This window comes from Lotus japonicus, chromosome 1 (genome assembly GCF_012489685.1).
Source record: "Lotus japonicus ecotype B-129 chromosome 1, LjGifu_v1.2".
NCBI lineage: Eukaryota > Viridiplantae > Streptophyta > Magnoliopsida > Fabales > Fabaceae > Lotus > Lotus japonicus.
This window is the reverse complement of record NC_080041.1, coordinates 73380664-73400256: the sequence shown is the minus strand read 5'-3', so window position 1 is coordinate 73400256 and position 19593 is coordinate 73380664. Positions and strand designations below refer to the sequence as shown.

Below are 19593 nucleotides of genomic sequence, written 5' to 3'. Positions count from 1 at the left end.
TACTTAAAGTAACATATATAAGGTTATAAAAGTCATTGAGTAAATGGTCATATATTCGTTTTTCCTATCGCCATAATAAAATTGAGAATAAAACTGGGAATTATGTTTTTCCTCATTGGTTTGTTTGTCACAAATGAACATTTTTAATACATTCCATTTAATTTTGCTTATTAAGATATTTTCTATATTATAGTTTTATTTAAATATTTTACTATATTTATTTATTAAATAAATTATTAATTTAAAAATTTACTTTAAGCACACAAAAATTTGTTAAATATTTTGCTTGGCATGAGTAAAATAAATTTTCCAAAAGGGAACATCTTTTTCATCCCAATGACATCAAAGATTATTCGTTATATCCAACAACGGATAACCATGAGATTAATCTCTAAGGCCCAAGGATTGCATTAAGTGGGTAAGAATTTCTCAATAAATGTTTCTTCATATTCAAAATTCAAAATTAATTATATTTTAATATCTAAATAAGAGTACCTTTTGTTTAATATTTAAATAAGAGTACCTTTTGTTTAATATTTAAATCATAATTTGTAACTGTAAAATAAGATGATATTATTTTTTTGAGAGTTTTTTTTATAAAAAAACATAAAGTGATTTGCATTTATCTAAAAAAATGTTTAGGTTTTTGTTTGTCAAATTATGATTTTTTACATATATTTTTATCTTATTTTCAATTTCCATTCTCTTTCATCTATAGCAACACTTTCATGTAAAAAGCTATTTAAAATACCTTTTTGAAACAATTTGATTACAATTTTTTTAAATAATTATTTATTAAAAATTAAATAATTACCTTAAAAGTTGAGAAAATAATATTTAACTAAAAATGTGATTCTCTTTTAAGTTTAATTTTGATGTATTGACGGTGTAAAAAAATCTTTAAATTGTCATCCATTTATTGTATGTCATGTAGGATTAGTAGTTATGTTTCTGTTTTTATTTTAATTAAATTAAATATTTAATTACAAATGTGAAAAATCAATTGGATGTCTGTGTAAAGAAAGTTTACACAAATGGTGCATAGAAATTAAATTCTTATTCTTATCATTTAAACAAAACAAATGAAACTAACATCACTTGGCGCTATGCTCGCTCTTTTTCTACTATTGACCTTAGGCAAAATATGAAACATTTTCTTTTCATGGCCAAAGTTTCAGGGTCATTAGTTGATGGAAATTTTAAAGTTAATAAAAAATGATGCAAGCTTTAATCTCCCTCACACTAATCCTCTATTTTTCCAACTTACATTCAACCACAACATCATGAAAAATAAGATCAAGAATCATGATTAATATAATGATGAATATCATGTCATTGCCAAAGAAATTTTTTTATTCTTGGATGCGTGAGTCAATTAATAACTCACCCTCTACATATAAGAGAAAGTTGAAAGAATATGTAATTATCAACATGAGACTTGTAAAAGGCCAAATTTAAAAAAGTAAAACATTTCTAATATATAATATCCAAGTATCAATGTTCAAAAAAAAAAATATCCATGTATCAAAAAACTTTTAGTGCAAAGCATGTTTTGAATTAAATCGCATGACCCGCAAGTCTCTCCGATCTGCTACATCAGGCTGCGCCAGAACAACGATTAAAATTCAAGGGAGAAAAAAAAACAAATTTGTTAATATTGAAAATTCAGAATAGGACCTTAGAGCAGGAAGAACAGGTGAACACATAGCAGTACTCGAGTTCGCAGCTCCTTGAAAAATGAGGAGTATCTACAGATTCATTTGGGAAGCTTGCAGATGTTCATTCCAAAGGCAATCCAAATCTTCACATGATTCAGTATAATTCTTAAAAGAACGATGACAACAAAAATTGGATAAGCAGCAAAAATGACACAAAAATGATAATCGTTGATGCTTATCAAAGCTATCATCAATAGAAGGCAGATTTGAATTGCTATTTATATTTCCAGAAAATCCAGTAGAATGATAAGCCATTCCAGAATCATTATTAGATGGCCATTAGCATGCCTCAAGCTTTCACAAAGTACAACATCCATAGCTACGCCATCTAAAGGCCAATTAGTAACTTTAGGTTACCAAGAAAAAATGGTAATCACAGCTTGAAAAGAGTTATATTTTAATAGAATCAACAACCTTACTTCTAATATTATAATATTAGAACCTGTTAGACTTCTTTAGCTTGAAAACTAAAACGGTTATCTATCAAATGAGGTACTTTCACAATCAAATTATAAAAAAATTGGCTCAAGTTTTTATATAGAAAGTTGTGATAAGACTTATCCTCAGTAACATGTTTGTTTAGTCATAAAGGGGTCTAATGGTCGTATTGTAAGAGGATGCAAATTACATGGCAGAGTTCTTTTGGTGAATAGCTCACAGAACATATTTTAGTTATCAAAACCATAAACGCTTTCTTCTACTTCCAACCTGGGGTGAGAAGTGTTTCAAGTCTCATTCTTCTGTCAACATTTTTAGTAGCCCATCCAAACTAATTGGTGCTAAATAAAGTGGAACATTAGGCCAACAACCACATAGACAAAAATGTTCTTCATGTTCCCTTATGAATCATCATTTAATCCAGAAAGAAACTTTATCATTTCCTCAATTTGCACATGCTACATGAGAAGGTAGATTTGGATATGCTACATGACATGATACTCCTCAATTAAAAATACTAAATAGACATAAAGCTAATGCTTAGTGGTTAGCTAACAAATAATGATGACCCTTAAACGCACTTAATGCATAATAATTCATGACCATTCGTTTCTGTAACTGTCAAACCTTTAATTAAAAGTGACTTTATTACTAACAGTAACTTCCGTTTAAGTGATTTAATAGTGCTCAAAACAGAAGCTGAAAAATGATTAAATATCAGAACTATTTTTAACGGAAGAAGAGAAACAAAGCTGACTTTCTTAATTCTTGAAGATATATGTATTTATGAGCCTCGAACTTACACTGGCCACATGAGCTTTCAGGACAGTAATTGGGTAGTGACATCGTTGTTGCTACCATAAGAGGTCTTTTGTTCGTAATTTGCTCCAGGAAACCTATAGGAATCTTTTTAAGGCTACATTTAATTATATAGTATAGCTCAGAACTAATTAACATGAAGAAGATATGAATACATGTATCGTAAGGATCTAGTTAACATCCCTGAAGAGAACTTGTATCCTATATGAATATGAATACATGAAGGAAACACATGTATCAATGATTCATAGATTATGTAGACCAAAGAAGGAAAGAACCAAAATCTAAGGCCACAGTGGCTCATGCTTTTATATAACTCTTCAACATTGAGAGGCATGCACTGGCAAAAGACCATTATGTATTGAGCAAGGCTCTTCCTTTAGAAGGTTATCTAGCTCATCTTTGCAATGATCCACCATTTAATTTTGAGATTTGATTGACTATTGCCTACACTTTTGAGATACCACGCAGGATTTATATTTGGTTTGGAACATTTGAAAGCCTTAGTTGGTTCTTCTCATACACTCCTTATCTCTGTCTAACATATTATATATATATGAAGAAACATTAGAAATTCATCTTTCATGCAATAAGAGTTTGCTATTTTAGATTTTAAATAATTAAGCTTTGAGCAAAATGAACCGTAAAATGCGAAATTGGTTCAATAGGGTAAAAAAATCACCTGCCAGCGCATATGTGTATGTGAAGATAATGGGGTACTTGAAAAGAAAGGGAAATGGGTTGCATACCTTCACAGTCTTCTAGTTTTTTGAATAGTTCCTTGCGTTAATTCAGCCATACTAATCCTATAATCATTCACAAAAGCTGATCAACATGATATTTTCCAAATAACAGGTTCAATTTCTATCATGCACTACCTAAACACACATCACTTAACCAAATCATGACTCATTAGACCATAATTAATTCCCCAACTCAGTAAAAAAACAACACTGAAAGAAAACAGAAATTTAAAAATAAAAATACCTATGAGAAACCGAGCCTACATGTAAAAGAAAAAGAAAACGATCCTATTTGACATAGTTGACATAGTTTAATTGACACTTAAAATCCGTTTAATTTTAGTATGAAGAAGAGATGAGGGGAAATCAAAATGGGGAATTCCAAACAAATAACTATTTGTCCACATCGAGGAAATAACTATTTGTAACTTCAAACATGAAGGTTTGAAGAAAACTCCATGCCAAAGGTAAGAAAAGAAAACTTATTAGTTACCTTTCAAATCAGGATTTCTTTCCACCTTTGTCTTCTTTAGCCTGTTAACATCGCATTTATCCTTTACTCCACTCTCACGGTTCGAACATGATATGTACAAAAACTTCAGCTGTAACCATCAACAAATCTGAAATAAATATCAAAGGTCAAGGATCCCATTTTGCAATCTGATTTCTTATTTTTTGCAATCTCACCATTCAGAAGCTTATTTTCAGCTTTGATCTGCAACCTCAAGTACAAAGAACTGAAAAACCTAGCAAATCAAAGAAGGAAAGGGTAATATTTGTACTCAAAGGAAAAATAAAATCTCCACATAGGCGAAATCGATAAAAGGCACAGTGTTAGAACAAATCTTATGTGACTGGAACAAATACATGGGGGAGGATATGTCAATTGAATGGAGATTGAGAGAATAGATGAAAGAAAGGGTTCATAAGACAAAACATGGAAATGGTTTGGAAAAACATTTATAGTGTCAAACAACTACAAAATGTCAAAACAGGATACCCAAAAGACATCACTGAACTTAGCCATTCCAATATCTGACATTTCCAATGGAACATAAAAAAACAAAAGCAATCAATAGAATTAAGTGATGCTGATAAGAAAACTAAGTGACGCAGCTGGTTGTATGGTCCAAAAATGTGAAAATAATCAAATGATACTTAAATTCAATGGTACTCAAAATGAGCCCCGAAGATAACACAATTTCATTAACGAAAAGATCAGTTGCAGGCTTGCAGCTAGTCATCCCCATTACTTTTAGTTTTAGGCTATAACCCATTAAAGAGTAATTACCAAGTGCGAATTTTATGAAAAGACATATATGTATATAGTAGTACCTCTAGTGGCATAAAGTATGGCTGATAATGAGGACTCAACAAAATGGATTTTGTCAGTGCTAGGTCAACTTACCTGCAAATAAAAGCATTATAAAGAAAGAAAAACTTAATAGCGAGAAGAAGAATGTCCATTCAACAAACACCAAAATTGAGAGAATTTGAAAAGAAAAAAAGGGGAGCGGCTTGCCTTGTGATATAGCATGGAGTGCTTTCAATTAGAGCAAAGAAGGAAAAAATCACAAATTCATAGCCCACCTCAGGGGTAGACTAATTGTCCAAATACAGACCTTCAATTAGCTCTTTTAACAAACAAAAAAATTTCAATGAATTTCTGACTGAGCCTGAATCTTTTTCCTCTGAAGCAAAAAAATCATTATAAAATCTCAATTACTTATGCAGTATAACCATAATAGACTACCGCATATTTGTCCAAATCCCAAAAATAAAAAATCTTGGATAACTGACATTCTCATCAAGAAAAGCAATCTCAAGCAAGCATGGATCCATGCCAATCTGATTTTGTCAGAAAAAGGGGCTTCACAAATACAATTTTAATGAAAGGGAAACAATTAGAATAAGGAATGAAATATAGATATTATAAGCAGCATGCATTATCTAAACATCTACATGAATCAAAACTCTCAGGGTTGAGAAGAAATCAAGAAACTGTGTAAATAAGAATAATATGTTCTAATTACAATAAAAAAAAATAAATTCAAATTGACTGATCATGTCCAAAAAGACTAATATGATATATGCAAAAGTTGTGAAGCAACAAAGAAGCAGCCTGTGGAAAGAAAAACAATCCCAGGAAACATGACATATATGTTCCAATGCATAGAAAGTAAAATATTAACTCATATTTCTATTTTCCCAGGTTTCAACTTCGAATATAAACATATCAAAACACTATGGAAAGTAAGAAGGAACTAAAAGATAAGTTCTACCACAGAAGATAAAAGAAATCGGGATCTAAATCTTGACATTTTCAACATGCATGAGCATGACATGATTAGTTAAAAAAAGAATAGACTCCACTTACAATTTAAAGATAAATCTCAATAAGGGATCATTGATGGCATTATCCCCATAAACTATATATAACAAACGCAAAATCGCAGCCAGTTCGAATATGATGCTCCTGAAAAATAGTAAGAGGATCGACATTTGAGAAAATGTGATTTAAAAGTCGAAGAATGAATGAACAAATGGAATGCGAGAAAGAGATCGTTAGTGGCTCACTCACCGGACTGAGCTTTGGATGCTTGAAGTCATCCTTCATTAAGCTGCTGCTGATAGCGCTATTGACCTGAAAGATGAATGATGAAATCGAACTCTGAATTCATAACACAAATATGAAAACGAAGGAGGAAACCAAGTGGCAAACAAAACCTAATTGTTGGACGTCTCTTTAGCCCCCTGTGAAAGAAATGAAACGAACGTACGACGATAAGAGAGAAACCCAAAAAACTAAAATCAATTTGTAACACTGATTTCAATTATACAAATGGAGGAAGAAGTAAGCCAAGTAACATCGATTTTACAAAGAGAACATAGCATGAGAAAAAAAAAGGGGGAAGAAATCACACTTGCCCATTGCAGTCTGAGGATTCGTATTCTGCTACACCAAATTTCCAAGCTTCTCTCAAAGTCAACCGTACATGATGCTCCAAAACCTGCAAATTAGGAATGAATACAACGCAAAGCCAGTGGAGACAGAGGATCAGACAAACGTTACCTAGTGGTGATGTCGAAGTCGTCCTGAACCTCTCTCATCATCCAAATTTTTAAGCACAAATTGGTCGATTTATCACTGGAACGGAAAGAATGGAGTTAGAAGAAGTGGTAGAATTGAAACGGAAGCCTTGATTGCGGAACCAAAACGTAAACATAAGAGAAGATGGAAATCCTAATTCCGGAGCGAATGCGAGAAGGCAATTCTGTTTGGCCAAGGTTGGAAGAAGTCAAAACCGTACAGATTAAAAGCAAAGGACGACTAAGATTGAGTTTCAATTTAAATATTTCAAAATTTACTAAAATAACCATGTTAAAATTGCAATTCATGTACATTAACTTATTGAATTACTGATTTACCCTAAAGGCTACAAAAACTTTGCTTTTATATATAGTATAGATAGATAGATAGATAGATAGATAGATAAATTAAATTTATAAACTGTAAACAACGATCCATTTTTGACCGAAATAATGGAAATGTTATTACACACTTATCAACATCTAAGGTTTTAGTTTTGATTAGACATTTGGTCTTTAAACTTAAAAGTTAATGTAAATTGACTATTCCTTGTACATTAAAATATGAGAATCCTCTTTGAAAGACTTGTTTTATAAACATACTATAGAATGTGTGACATGGATTATCTAAAGATCTTGAAATTAGAAGACACCATAATAGATCCAATTAAACGCATTATCACGTTACAAAGTTTAATTCCAGATATGTCATCATATTGAAACCCATGCACATTTATAAGAAAGAAAAACACCTTGTCGGCTTTCATAATCTGCTAATGAGTTAAAAGGAAAGGAGTCATTCTGCTACATGTTTCAAAAGCATCATCATTGTGAATTTCACTTTATTTGACATTATCACTTAACAGTGGCTGGTTCATTCTTGCTACACAACTCTACAGTAGATTGGAAATCTCTGAAAATAAAATAGAAAGAAGATAAGAGAATGATTATGAAAGCCTTGGCGGAACATCATGACCCTGCCCACCAAAAAAAAATTAAAAACCTTTTCAAACTACCAATATGGGACCTAAAAAGTAAGGGGAAGCACATCAGCATATGGCAATTAACTTGGAGTCAGCTCAGCTAAAACTTTGATGATATTTCTTTTTAGTTTTCTTTCATCTCTTTCTTGATTTCATTTTTTTCCCACAAGAGTTTCACCCTATCACCCATTCCAATTAATCAGTGATTTTATTTTGGTATGAGTTGTAACTGTTGCAGATAAGAGAAGGACGAAGATGATTTATCACTCACTCATGCATAAAACTTATCAGAGAAGAATTTTACATTAGATGTATTTCCTGGCATAAAAAAAGATGCTTCGGTTAATTCTCCTCCCAAATATCATGTGGTCCTCTCCAAATACCATTGAGCAAGCTTATAGGTTTGGCTTCCAGCTTCTTCATTACCTTTTTTTATGTGTGCTCCACTCAGAAATTAAATTGAAAGTCATGTATCAAGTTGGTCAGACTTTCCTGAATATATATACAAAGATCCCTTTTGTTAAGCATTTTATTCTGCACAGCACCAAATATGAAATGCATCTTCTAAACTGCAATTTTCAAGAGTTTGCATTATCTGTTTCATAATATCTGTAGTTTTCAAGAGCTTTCATCCTCATGGCTCCACCATGGCCGTCCTTGTTGCTCTCTTTTTGGAGTTAGTAAGTGCTCACTATAAACAGAGTTAATGATCAAAATAAAAGCTCAAATATAAAAATCACAGTAAAGTGCTCTCATCCTATAGCAGAAAAGGTTACACCCATCTGGTAAAGAGGCCATGATGAAGTATGAAGGTGAGGAATGAATAGGGGTAGTAATATAAACATAAATAACTAATTGATAAAGTTAATTAAGTTTATTTAATTTTTAATTCAAATTTCGAAATTCAGTTTACCACCTTTGATACTAATTCATAAAATTAATAAGTTTCAAATCTCAAATTTCAATTTCTCGCCTCTAGTATGATTAGGTTTGAATTTTTCATCACACTATAAGGAAACAGATTAAATGTAAAATGTAAGAATAGGAGGAGAATTTCAAATTTAATAAGGTCAAGTAAGGAAAAAATTTGAAAGCAAAACGTAAAATCAGCGATATAAACATAACAACACGACAGATTAGTAGGAGATTTAAAACTAATCATTAACAGTCAACTAATCAACAATTTCAATGCATTGGTGGGAAGACTAAAATTGAAGTAAGCATCTGAAGATCTGGACATGGGTGAACAAAACGGCGATTGGAAGAACGACAGATAAGGCCGCCAGAAGCACCCAAAATCAAGTCATGGAGAAGAGAAAAGTATTGGAGTACAGAAAACCCATACCTGAATCGAGGAGGTCATTAGAAACAGAATAGCATGTCAGAATCGCGTGCTCGTAATGAAACGGAGAAGGGAGCGTCGATTAGTTTGCGGCGGCGATTTGGAAACGGTGATAGGGATCAGATGAAGGCGGAGAGGAGAAGGCGGCGATGAGAGAATGAGATTGATGAGAGATAAGGTGAGATCGTTGAGGGAGAAAATTTTTAAGAAAAGTATTGGAGTACAGAAAACCCATACCTGAATCGAGGAGGCCATTAGAAATAGAATAGCATGTCAGAATCGCGTGCTCGTAATGAAATGGAGAAGGGAGCGTCGATTAGTTTGCGGCGGCGATTTGGAAACGGTGATAGGGATCAGATGAAGGCGGAGAGGAGAAGGCGGCGATGAGAGAATGAGATTGATGAGCGATAAGGTGAGATCGTTGAGGGAGAACATTTTTAAGAAAAGTATTGGAGTACAGAAAACCCATACCTGAATCGAGGAGGCCATTAGAAACAGAATAGCATGTCAGAATCGCGTGCTCGTAATGAAACGGAGAAGGGAGCGTCGATTAGTTTGCGGCGGCGATTTGGAAACGGTGATAGGGATCGTATGAAGGCGGAGAGGAGAAGGCGGCGATGAGAGAATGAGATTGATGAGCGATAAGGTGAGATCGTTGAGGGAGAACATTTTTAAGAAAAGTATTGGAGTACAGAAAACCCATACTTGAATCGAGGAGGCCATTAGAAACAGAATAGCATGTCAGAATCGCGTGCTCGTAATGAAACGGAGAAGGGAGCGTCGATTAGTTTGCGGCGGCGATTTGGAAACGGTGATAGGGATCGTATGAAGGCGGAGAGGAGAAGGCGGCGATGAGAGAATGAGATTGATGAGCGATAAGGTGAGATCGTTGAGGGAGAACATTTTTAAGAGAGAGAGAACGCTGGAACTTGAAATTTGAAACTTGAAATTTGAAATCACACAGTGAGAGAGAAACGTGAAACTTAGAGAGAAAGAGAAAAAGAAAAAAAAATGGAAAATGCTGAAAAGATGCCACGTGTATTATGATGCAGAAAAGGTATTGAAATGCCACCTGGAATAGTGGGACCCTGAACAATTCCTATTTCTATATATTATGGATTAGAGATTTTTTAAAATTTGAAAGTAATGGAATGAATTTTAGTTGGAATAGTAGACATCAACCTTTCTTTCACTAGAATTGTGATAAGTAATTAAAGCTGACAATGTGGGTTTAACATGCCGAGCCAACCCGTTAGGGGAGCGAGTCTGACAATCCAGCTCGCCAACTGACATAACCTGTCACACTTAGCCAGCAAGTTATGTGAGTTTGCGATGAGAGGGGCAAGTCAAATTGTCAGGTTCAACTATTTTTTTTAAGGGTAATGGGTTACCCAATTCAAACGCCATCTCATTTATTTTTTAAATCCATGCTCATCCAAAAGATGAGAGATGTTTGTTGAAAAAAGAAATAGAAATTTCGCTCCAACCTAGCCTTGATATGTCTCTCTCAATATCATACTTAGTTGGATTTGGTTAGGGTTTCCATTTTACATAGGAATATATATGAGCACCAGGCTCGCCGCTTGAGAAGTCCTTGTTGTGGTCGTGCTCACGAACTCGTCGTCACCACCCTCATCACTACCTTCATAGCCCAACCGTCTTGACCACCCATGACCCACCGTGAACTTGCTACTGTCACGGTCACAGAGGTTCAAGATTGAAGTTGTGGTTCACAACTTCCTAGAGATAATAATCTTCTTGAACCACATCAACCCGTCAAAGCATGTCAGAGAGAGTTGACACTCGAGAGAATGTGAGTTGGAAAAGCCAATTTGCCCCCCGTAATAACAGATTCACTCACTAGTAAAATTCCAAAAACATATTAAGGTCATTTTGACAAACTAGGGTTGGCGTGTTGAAAATTAAGGTCCCAAATTACTTCCACAAAGCTTGGATAAACATATATTCAAACTGAAATTAAAAAAAAAAATTGGATTTTTAAGAGTTATGTTTCATTCCCATCTTACGTTCTTTTCCATCTCATTTCAACTCTCTTTCTATTCATATCTCACGTCTATTAGTGTCACATCATCCATTATATCTCTCATTTCTTTCATTTTTCTTCATACATATCAAGATTAAAATGTATTTTCAAGTGTGAACAAAACTTTATTAAAAATGACGGTTGGTCACATGTCAAAACCAAGGGTCCAAAATTGGACCTCTTTTAAAGAGGACCATGTTAGGAAACCCATGATTTTATAAACCTTAAAAAAAACTTACAACATAAAATAGCATTTTTATTGTATAAGCAAATGATTGCAAATATGCATTATTATTTCACTTCTAAAGCATTTTTTTAACTTTTGTGCTAAATTTTCCATATCTGTTTCTATGAAAGACAAGAACCCATGATCAAGAATGTTTGATGGCAGCCATTAACGTGCTTGTTGTGTTTTTGTTCTGCACTTGTGTAAATCTTTCTGCTCTGGTGTGGTGTGAGGAAGACGATGACTATGCCAAAGCGATTCTTAGTGCAGCCAACAAGGACAAAGATTGGTTGGTTCAGGTGAGAAGGGAGATTCATGAGCACCCAGAACTGGGTTTTGAAGAGCACAACACCAGTGCTCTTATCCGCAGTGAACTTGACAAGCTTGGTATCACTTACACATACCCAGTTGCCAAAACCGGAATCGTTGCCCAAATTGGCTCTGGTTCTCGTCCCATCATTGCTATTCGTGCTGATATGGATGCACTTCCTTTGCAGGTAACCCCACTTTAGCTTCTTCATCTGCTTCAGGGGGTAAACTTACTGTTTTGTTTTTGGTTTGATGCTTAGGAGCTTGTTGAGTGGGAGCACAAGAGCAAAATTGATGGCAGAATGCATGCTTGTGGACATGATGCTCATACAACAATGCTACTTGGGGCTGCAAAGTTGCTGCATCAGCGCCAAGATAAACTTCAGGTTCTTTTCAAATTCTCTAATTTGGGTGGATGAACTTTTGATAAACATGAGGTGGTGTTGAAGAGTAGTCTGCAGTGATGGAGTTATTTGTTGATCCAAATAAATTGATGTGTCAATTCCATCTAGTCAAATTAGGTATATATATATATCACATGGCTTTTGAAGTTGAATCCCCCACTTGCTATTTGCTGATTGATCTTACTGTAATAATGTCATTTTACATATTTTAGGACATTATTTCTTGTATGTAAGTAGGCAGGTTGCTGTAATTGTGAAAGTGATGTTTTAATAATATTATTCATGCTGCTGCAGCATAAGTTTTATGTTGGTCCAGTATTTTTTGAGAACATACAGAAGCGAGGATAATTTTATGAAATTAAAAATGCAATGAGGTTCAAGCATGGCTGAGAACATCATATGTATGTTGTACCTGTGACTTCTGAGTTTTATCTGGTTCTGAAGTTATGGCTGTGCTTCTTAAGCATGTGTCTGTTCTGCCTTTAACACCACCAGTCTCTTTGACGAGATGACATGCTAGTTGGAGAACAGATCATAAGTTCATTAAAAGTTTGTAGTATTTCATCCAAAATAAATTTTTTAGATAAAATAGAATTGCATAAACTCCAAGATATATTAACTAACAGAGTTCCAGCTAGAACCATCTTACTAAATGTTCAGATCTTTTTTGCTTTCAGCGGAATTAAATCAATTAATAATCTAGATATCAGCAATTGAATTGCCTATTTCCTGGTATTGAAGCAGAGGTTCAGAAAGATATAAGTAGAGGTTTTCTTCTTTTTGTTGGAGGTTCTGACATATGCATAAGATAACTACTAAAAAATCAAAATCTGTTAATTGAACACTGACCCCCTACTCTTTGGTATTAAAGGGAACTGTGAGACTTATTTTTCAACCAGCTGAGGAGGGAGCTAGGGGCGCCTCTCAAGTGATAAAAGAAGGAGTTCTTCAAGATACAGAAGCAATTTTCGCTGTTCATATTGATGCTGAGACGCCTACTGGAGCCATAGCATCCATTCCAGGGCCTTTTACAGCTGCTGGATGCATCTTTGAGGCAAAAATTGTAGGAGTGGGTGGTCATGCTGCTTCACCCCACAGGAATGTGGATCCAGTGCTGGCTACATCATTTTCAATATTAGCATTACAACAGCTTGTCTCAAGGGAAAATGACCCTCTTCAGAGTCAAGTATGCGCTACTCTCAATTGTGACTTTCTCAAGAAGATTTATCCATAGCATTTATTAGTTACAACAAATTTGAATGAGAACCTTCCGAAAACTTCATCTAAGTCCATTGTTGTGGATCTGTGTTCATGCATCCTCACCTAGTTGTTTATATAGCTAGAAGTCTAGGTGAATTTATTTATCTGTTTTAAAAGAAAAAGATTGTTTTCTCTATCAGGTCTTAGCTTAAGCGATTTCATTTGAAAAAGCTCTCAAGTATTCTGTTTACTATGCCAAAAAACTAAGTTAGTATCACTGCAATATTGATGTAATGAAGTACCTGACCAAATATGTTCTCCACAGGTGTTATCAGTGACTTATGTCGAAGGTGGGACTGCACTAAATGTGATCCCACCCCATGTAAAATTTGGAGGCACCCTGAGGAGCCAGACAACTGAGAGAGTGTACCATTTCAGACAGAGATTAAAGGAGGTATACATGTTGATCAGTGTAGATATCATTAATAAAAATGAGAAGCTTTCAAAAGTTTGTGGAATGTTCTGGTTCATCTGCATTTTGCATCATTTCTTTGGTTCTATTAGATTCAATAGATTGCACAAACAAATAGGACTTTTTTACTGATAACAATTCTGGATTTAAACAAGAATTAGAATCCAAGAAAACACATTCCCAGGCCTAAGCCCTAACAGACATTTCCTCTCTCAAACTCATAACAAGAAGAGTGGTTTCTAAATTGGTACATAAACATTACACTATCCCGCCCCCCCCACATAACCATCATAAACTCATAATAACTAGTAAATAGTAATTACCCTCCTATACAAATAGAATAAACCCACACATAAATATCACGCACATAACTGACCCCTAGCCTGACCGCCACCAGAAACCCTATTTTTCATTCTAACGCAGACTTTCCTCAGATCCTGATTTAAGTTGTAACTTTTTCTATTTTTGCACAGCAAGTGTTTTTTTTTTGCTTATCAATAGAAAATGCATAAAGGAATCTGAGAAGTCGTCTAAACTCACCTGAGTGGTGTTAGTGTCCCTGAGGGTTAGCTCAAGTGGTAAGAGTCAGGGGACATAAGGCTTGGGGGGAATGAAGGGTGAAGGGTCCAAGTTTCGAACCCTGAGGAGGGACTAATTTACTAACAGTACTAACAATTAACATTTGCCTATAAAAAAAACATGAGTGGTGTTGATTGTTATGACTTTCTGCTGGTTAATGCTCATTTATTGCTATTACATTCTGCATAAAATATTTTCTTTTCCACCCTTAAATTGGCATTACGGTGAAGCCTTCCAATATTTTATGCCTGCTTCTGATTTTTGAGCCGTGAAGATTCAATTGAGTAGATTACATGTCTAAGTGTTGTTGTATTCAGATTCACTCATTACATACATCCTTTATCTAACCTTGCTTATTTCACGACACTTGTTTTGTTTTACTGTCTAGAATTTAGTGGTTCATTTGGCTGTTCATACTTATCTATCCATGGTAATAGTAGGGTGAATAATAAACTTGATGGTTTTGTTCTATAAATTTTGCTTAGCGTATCTTGTTCGGAAATACTTGCAGGTTATTGAAGCACAGGCAGTTGTGCACAGATGCGAGGCCTATGTTGATTTCAAAGATGAGGACTCTACTCCATATCCTGCTGTTGTCAATGACAATGATTTACATCTGCATGTGGAAAGAGTTGGCAAGCTTCTGTTTGGTCCAGACAATGTCCATGCAGGCAAGAAGGTGATGGCCGGCGAAGACTTTGCATTTTATCAGGAGGTAATTCCCGGAATATTGTTTTCCATTGGGATCAGAAATGAGAAAGTAGGATCAATTCACTCCCCGCACTCCCCTTTATTCTTTCTTGATGAGGAAGTTCTTCCAATTGGAGCAGCTCTGCACACTGCTATTGCTGAGTTATATTTAAATGAGCATAGTGTTCAGTAAAATTCGTCTAGTTATTGCTGATACATGCATTGAAGCCTGAAGGTTCTGTATATTCAAGGAACAAGTAATTTCTTCTCCTAAAATTGTTAGGTTAGTTCTATTGTTATGCTCCATGTCTACATCTACATATAAGTGATTTTAGATACAATGTGATACAATGTGTTATTGTTGTGTAAATATTCCTTTCATATGATTCGGTCTTTTAATATCAATGCTGCCTCCAAAATCCACGGTTGTTATCATCTCCTTGTTTCCCAAAGCAAACTCTTTTCTTTTCTTTTCTTTTATTAGAGACCAATACTCCAATACCATGATAAATATAAATGTGAGATTCATTCAAACTCTTCACATTCATCTGAGAATGGAGCAACTTCCGGTGTGGCTGATCAAATTTCATCTTCTAAAAGTCTCAATCAAACTTTTTGTCACATTTATTATTTTAACATGTGCAAAATTACAACGTTGAAGCCAGCAAAAAAGGGGAATTGATGGATAAAACCAGGAATATGCATTTTATAATCCAATCAATTCAGAGTGCAAACAGTGAAGAGGCTTTTGCTTTTGGTACCACCCGAAAGCTCTACCTGCCCCACGAAAATAGCTTATGGACCGGACCAGAAGCATGTGGATGGAGCAATCAGAGTTTTCGGGTGGAACCAAAAGAAACCCCCTAATGAAGATGGCACGTTTCATTCATCCCAACCATATGAAAATCCGAAATGCATTGCTTAAACACTAATTTGTGTAGAAAGAAAATGGTTAAAGCTTAATAAGTTTACCTCATTCTAAGAAATCACAATGTATACGTGATTACATTCATGAATTCTTGGCTCATTTGATTTGTAACTGCAATTTTTTCTGCTAATGTACAGGGAAAAGAAAAAGGTTTAATACTACTTTATAATTATCACACTGCATCTGAGATTTCACTGATGATGTTTAACTCACTTGATTATGCAGCATAAATACATGTATTAGGTTTGAGTCCCTATGAATGCAAATACGTTAAATGCTTGTAGGGAGAGTTTTGTGGCGCATAGGGGTCTTACCCGGTTCGAACAGAATTATCTCAGTGGAGAATACATGTGGTTTAAACCAATAATAATAAGAAATGGTCCACACTATTCCTCACCTAGGAAGTAAGGTAATCCACAAAACTATGAATTATGAAACTCTCTAGGTTATCCTAATTAGGTGCCACACTTACACACATGTCATGCATATCTGACAGAATGGCACTTCACCACCTTTTCATGAAAAATCTACCATAGAGGATAGGTAACACAGCAGAATTATCATTTTCAAAGCTTCCTTTATCTCTTTTCCTTCTTGTCCTTATTACCTTTAACCTCCCTTCAGTCTATAAATCTGATAACCATGCTCCAATTATTCCCCTCCTTTCTACCATTATCAACCTTAAAGATTGAAAACGATTCTAAAAATTATTAAATTAAGAGGTTCTGTAGTGGCACCACATGTGCTCTGGAATAACTCAGTTAAGCTTTATATGCTAATCACCAACCAGCCACCTATCATACTCCTACATCTTCCTTATGATATATTAATCTCCGCTATATTGATTAACCATTTTCATCTCTAGAGTCTAGTATCTTTAGGCCCATTTTCTCCCCATATTCAGAACACTAATTTGATCTCTTGTCATAGCTTCATAGAGCAAATGGGTGAGGAAGCAAAACAGGTGAGCCTTCAATTTTGGCATTCTTTACTTTTTTTTTGCATGTTTGGAAACTCGTTCGAAAACCACATTAAAGCCAAAATAATGGTGGACAAAAGCCAAAGCTCAAGAAAGATGCTTCTGTCCACCATGATGTTGGTTTCACTGTGGTTTTAGAACTAGTTTCCAAACATGCACTTTGTGATGTTAGTTTGTCTTATAGATTTCTGGGATAGTACTGACTAGTTTTTATTCTTCTTCTTTTCTGTTGTGTAGGAACCACCAAAGGCCGAGTCCAAGCCAGAGGAAAAACCAGAAGAAGAGAAGAAAGGAGAAAAATCAGTAGAGGAGAAGAAAGATCCTAAGCCGCCATCTCCATGTGTGTTGTTTGTAGACTTGCATTGTGTGGGATGTGCTAGGAAAATTGAGAAATGTATTATGAAATTGAGAGGTTTTCTTGTGTCACCAATCTCTTTGCTTTTGATTCCACATGTGATGCTGATGCATGCATGCCCACTCATTTTCATTTGTACTTTTCTTCTAACAGGAGTTGAAAGAGTCTTGATTGATATGGCTAAAAAGGAAGTGATGATAAAAGGAATAGTGGAGCCTAAAGCAATCTGCAACATAATTACCAAGAAAACAAAGAGACTAGCCAAAGTTATATCTCCATTGCCTGAAGCAGAAGGAGAACCTGTGCCAGAAATTGTTAATTCTCAGGTATGATAGCACAATATTTTTTTTTCTTTTTCCCCCCTTCAGGCTATGTGGTTCATGAATTATTAGTAATTGGTTTCTGTTCCAGGTTAGTGAACCAGTTACTGTGGAACTTAACGTAAATATGCACTGTGAGGCCTGTGCTGAGCAGCTCAAGGGGAAGATACTCAAAATGAGAGGTACTACTATTCTACTTTTTAGCATTTCAATGTGCTAAAATCATGAAACAACTTCATATCTATTAGAGATACAACTAAAAAGAAATCATATTTTAAAAATAACAATGTCATTGACCTAACAATTTCTTTAACACTTTCTTTCCATGGACAAACTAATCATGCTTTATACATGTTCTAACAAAATAAAAGGCTTTATACATGATGAATGATAGTCATGTATTCATGATCCTAGAAATCCAAAACCGTTTATTTAGCCTAATTCCTTTGGCGTACTCCATACTCACTATTACTAATAAAATGGTGTGTTAAGATTTTACAATTGTTATCTGAATCTGCATTTAATGTGAAAATATGTGTTTGTCAATGTAGGAGTTCAAACAGCAGTGGCAAAGCTTAGCACAGGGAAGGTTATTGTGACGGGGACCATGGATGCTAACAAGCTAGTTGAATATGTCTATAGACGCACCAAAAAGCTAGCCAAAATAATTCCCCAACCAGAACCAGAACTAGAACTTGAACCAGAACCAGAACCTGAACCTGAAACTGAACCAGGACAGAAAGTAGAAGACAAAGACACTGATGAGAAACCTGAAGAAAAGAAAGTAGAAAACTCAGAGATGAAAGAAGAGGGTGGTGATGATAAGAATGAGAATAAAGAAGAAAAGAGTGGAGAAGAAGGCGAAGAAGAAGAAGCTGATAGAGAAGTGGATGGTGATCAGAATGGAATGATGCTTAATATTGATGAAGGCAGCATGAAGAGAATGATGTACTATTACCAGCCACTCTATATGGTTGAACATATCCCTCCACCTCAGCTCTTCAGTGATGAAAATCCCAATGCATGCTGCATTTCATGAATTCATCACAAGATCAAAAGAGAAAGAGTTAAAATTAGTTTACTTGATAATATATCGTTCTACCTGTTTTTGTATGTACCATATATTAGTACATAATCACACATGAATGTTATCCAAATACTAGTCAAATGTGCATCCTCACATTGTTTTTTTAGATTTAATGTTTAGTGATCATTTCTGTAGATTAAAAGAGATGGATGGATGGCGTAAGTAGCTTGAAAACAACAGATAAATAAAGGGGAAAAACTACCTGGCTCTGCCACATACAATATATTATTACCATAAATTATTACCAAATTTTATTCTACATAATCGGAGATGATGGTAAATAATCACAAAATAAAACTAGTACGCTTGTGAAGGGTAAAAAGTGAAAATGAATAGAGAAGTAGAAAAATGTGACTGAAAAATGTAGCCAACTCGCTCATACACATATATGAACTAGTATTTTGCGAAATTAATGTCATGTGACTCTTTAAAATAGTTAAAAAAAGTCACATGATCATAAAATTATTTTGATCTTGACGATTCATAATTAGATCAATGATCATGATTTTTTATTATATTCCCATATAAAAAGATAATTCTAGATTGATCATGATTTTTTATTATATTCCCATATAAAAATATTATTCTCATGGGATACATCCCTCTATATATTCCTAAAATTATGAAAAAAAAATACTTAAATTATATATTCTTTAGCATGCAAGTATTTTCAAGTAAATTACTCTAATCTTTGAGAGTTTTTTACAATGTAATTTAAAAATAAAAGAAATAGGAGAGAGGAGGAGTACTTACGATGAACAAGGGCCATTTTGTTGGTGTGAGTCCAGGCGAGTCCAAAGCCATGAGCCAGATGGAGCAGCGGTGGGGAAGAAGAGGACTTCTCAACTTGGTGTGGGCAGGACAGCA

The 19593-nt window shown here is 34.6% G+C and overlaps 2 protein-coding genes and 1 long non-coding RNA gene across 19 annotated transcripts; 2 read left to right on the top strand and 1 right to left on the bottom strand.

The window, feature by feature from the left end:
* Nucleotides 1-1453: 1453 nt before the first annotated feature.
* Nucleotides 1454-7021, bottom strand: LOC130748270 (uncharacterized). Of its 17 annotated transcripts, none has more exons than XR_009022646.1 (10): nt 6643-7021; nt 6446-6472; nt 6300-6362; nt 5054-6194; nt 4406-4464; nt 4212-4320; nt 3725-3781; nt 2960-3052; nt 1678-1823; nt 1454-1601 (listed from the first exon to the last, which is right to left on the bottom strand). It is a non-coding gene; the product is annotated as an uncharacterized LOC130748270 (long non-coding RNA). The 17 variants fall into 17 exon arrangements; XR_009022650.1 differs by having other exon boundaries at nt 1678-1801; XR_009022636.1 differs by having other exon boundaries at nt 1678-3781; nt 5054-5409; nt 5519-5588; nt 6096-6194.
* Nucleotides 7022-11460: 4439 nt separating this feature from the next.
* LOC130748224 (IAA-amino acid hydrolase ILR1-like 5) lies at nt 11461-15476 on the top strand. The gene is made up of 5 exons (XM_057601403.1): nt 11461-11900; nt 11973-12098; nt 12988-13302; nt 13642-13770; nt 14879-15476. The coding sequence occupies exons 1-5, from the start codon at nt 11562-11564 to the stop codon at nt 15248-15250; spliced, it is 1281 nt and encodes a 426-aa protein (XP_057457386.1). The 5' UTR covers nt 11461-11561; the 3' UTR covers nt 15251-15476.
* Nucleotides 15477-15599: 123 nt separating this feature from the next.
* LOC130748232 (heavy metal-associated isoprenylated plant protein 9-like) lies at nt 15600-18846 on the top strand. The gene is made up of 6 exons (XM_057601414.1): nt 15600-16394; nt 16916-16949; nt 17202-17376; nt 17473-17645; nt 17731-17821; nt 18191-18846. Exons 2-6 carry the CDS (start codon nt 16929-16931, stop codon nt 18676-18678), a joined length of 948 nt encoding a protein of 315 aa, XP_057457397.1. The 5' UTR covers nt 15600-16394; nt 16916-16928; the 3' UTR covers nt 18679-18846.
* The last annotated feature ends 747 nt before the right edge of the window (nt 18847-19593 follow it).